Source organism: Lynx rufus, unplaced genomic scaffold (genome assembly GCF_022079265.1).
Source record: "Lynx rufus isolate CCGP_SWC_20201006 ecotype Redwood Valley unplaced genomic scaffold, mLynRuf1.p SCAF_10, whole genome shotgun sequence".
Classification (NCBI taxonomy): domain Eukaryota; kingdom Metazoa; phylum Chordata; class Mammalia; order Carnivora; family Felidae; genus Lynx; species Lynx rufus.
This window is the reverse complement of record NW_025814824.1, coordinates 82,012,554-82,015,371: the sequence shown is the minus strand read 5'-3', so window position 1 is coordinate 82,015,371 and position 2,818 is coordinate 82,012,554. Positions and strand designations below refer to the sequence as shown.

The following is a 2,818-nucleotide window of genomic DNA, read 5'->3' as shown; positions in this document are numbered from 1 at the left end:
ACTTGTCCATAACTAATAATTACTCTCTGTCAGAACCTTAGATCTGATCCCTGATGTGTGATTTGGGTCCAGTCCTCTGAAGTGTCGGTGCCTAGTTTCTTCTCCTCAAATGTTTCTTGTCTTCTTAGTCCCAGCAAATAGTGTGTCTTCTTGGTGCAGCCTTCTCTATGGGTAGGTTAGTCCCTATCAGTGAGTTGTTTCCAAAGCTGGGCTTGGAAATGGTCCCTGAAACTCCGAGCACTTGAGCCTTCCTGGTTGTGAGCATTTCTTGTAGCTGAGTGGGACCTGTTAGTCCCAGGCTGAGCTGCTTCTACCCGGCTTCCTCCTAGCACCCGAATTCTGCCTGATGTCGTTCTTGGTGATTCCTACTCTCTGGCTTGGATCTGCTTGGACGCCTATACCACTAGTCAAGTCACCCTGTAGGGATTGCTGGCCACTCATCTTCCAGGGGTGCAGCTCTGTCCTGTAGCTCTGTAATTCTGGCCAGTGAGGCATTCTCTGTTTGTTAAACCTGGTTGTGATGTTGAGCATCCATCTTGCTTGAACTTGAGTTTTCAAAATTACAATGGGGAAGTGCAGGGAAAAGGCATTTCAGAGAGCCTGAGCTCCCAGTCTGAGGAAGGACCTTTTACTGAGGAGAACATCTTCCCCAGCCAAAGAGTCTCCACAGAGCCCCCTTCATGTCCCTGTTCCTCAGGCTGTAGATAAAGGGGTTCAGCATGGGGGTGACCATCGTATATATCACAGATACAACCATTCCGGTGTCTGCGGAGTAGGAGGATGAGGGTTGGAAATACACCAGAAAAAGTGTTGCATAGAAGAGAGTAACCACTGACAGGTGAGAGCCACAGGTAGAGAAGACTCTGTGTTTCCCCCCAGCAGAGGGAATCCTGAGAACTGTGTGCATGATGTGGGCATAAGAGACCAGGACACAGGTGAGTGGAATCATGCCGGAGAGAACTGCTTCAGTTAACATCGTGACTTGAAAGATCTGGGTGTCTGAACAGGCAAGTTTGAGGAGTGGGGGTACATCACAGAAAAAGTGTGGGATGGCATGAGAGGCACAGAAGGAGAACTGAGACATGAGGAGGGTGAGCGAGGAGGCCAGGAGGTGGGAGCAGAGCCAGGATGCGGCAACCAGCAGCAGGCAGCGCTGGGGACACATGATCGTGGTGTAGTGGAGAGGAAGGCAGATGGCCACGTAGCGGTCATATGCCATCACGGCCAGCAGGAAGTCATCCAGCAGGGTCAGCGCCATGAAGAAGTACATCTGCACGAGGCACCCAGTGTGGGAGATGGCGTGGCGCTGTGTCAGGATGTTCGCCAGCACCTTGGGGACAATGGTGCAGGTGAAGCAGGTATCGACGAAGGACAGGTTGGCCAGGAAGAAGTACATGGGGGTGTGGAGGTGCTGGTCAGAGCCAATGGCCATGATGATGAGCAGGTTCCCCAACACGGTGACCAGGTACATGCCCAGGAAGAGTCCGAACAGGAGAGGCTGCTGCTCAGGGTGTGCAGAGAAGCCCAGGAGCAGGAAGTCAGAGACGCTGGTTTGGTTTTTAATTGCCATTTAAAGTAGAACAGGTTCAGGAAAATCTTGCTTAAATGTACATAGACTCCAAAAGGTTATATCATTCAAAGCCTCCCTCTGTTTTCTGTGTTCTTTTCAAAGGTCACAAGAATGCACTCCTGTCTCTCATGGTGGGTTGTAAGCACGTACAGGGCCGAGAACTGTGGACAGCGACAGTGGGCGATCTTGGGAGTGAACTTTGCATTTTAGCAGTCTCAGAGTTGTCTTGTAGACCTCCTGGATGAGGTTGAACTGGAGCTTAGCTAAGAAGAAACTTCCTAGGTTTTAGTCCACTCTCCACCTTTTTAAAAAAGTGAAAATATCAGTCTCATATGCTTGTGAGGCCTGAATAGGATCTCTTGAGGATCTGCATTTACTACACAGTTGTTAAGGAGAGTCATCTCTCTCTCAACCCTCATTGCTTTTTATATTTTGGGTAAATTATTTGTAACCTTTGAGTCTCATTTTCTTCACCTGTAAGATGTGGACATAAACCTAACATATAAGACTGTTGAAAGCATGAAAATACCAGAATCAGTTAAAGGTTTTTTCAGGACCTTTGGATGGAAAATCCCAAGGACAGATTTTATGTTGTGCATTTGGATGGTATGGAAAGATGAACACACACACAGTCAGCACCAGCCTGTACGAATGTCATGATGTGGTGATGAGATACGTTGCCTCTGGGTCTGACAAACCTTCATTGGGCCACCAGCCCCCTTGTGCGCTGTGATGTTGAACAGGTCTACATGGTTTTCTGGCCTCAGTTTCTGCATCTGCTTAATGAGAGTAATAATGCTGAAATCAGAACTTTGTTGAGGATTAAATTAGGTAAGGATTGTAAAGAGCTAGAACAGTGACCGACTTATATCAACTGCTTGTCAAATAGTAGATTTTCATGAGATTATTGTTTACTCCTGATGGATTTAACAGAAGAAAGGTGCCTTCTGGAGTGACCAACTAGTCCTCTGTGTTTATCCAGGACTTTTCTGCTTTCAAAACTGAACACCTCACTCCCAGGAAACTCCCTCAGTCCTGAGAAAATTGGACTTTTCTTGGTCCCTGTCTGTGGGAAGTTGAGCTCTGAAAACTGTAAAGTTTCATAGAGTTGTAAATACCATAGTCACCAATATCATCATTGTGACCTTGGATGGCAATGGTTCTGACCTAGTAGTACCATGACAGAGCATCCATTTGGACTTGTGACATGTATAGGCCCAGGTTTGAATCCCAGGCATACCATCTCGG

General features: G+C 47.4%; 1 protein-coding gene across 1 annotated transcript; it reads right to left on the bottom strand.

Annotated features, from left to right (window-relative positions):
* Positions 1 to 628: 628 nt before the first annotated feature.
* Positions 629 to 1,570, bottom strand: LOC124524678 (olfactory receptor 1G1-like). Its single transcript, XM_047097064.1, has one exon. It carries the CDS (start codon positions 1,568 to 1,570, stop codon positions 629 to 631), a length of 942 nt encoding a protein of 313 aa, XP_046953020.1.
* Positions 1,571 to 2,818: the final 1,248 nt, after the last annotated feature.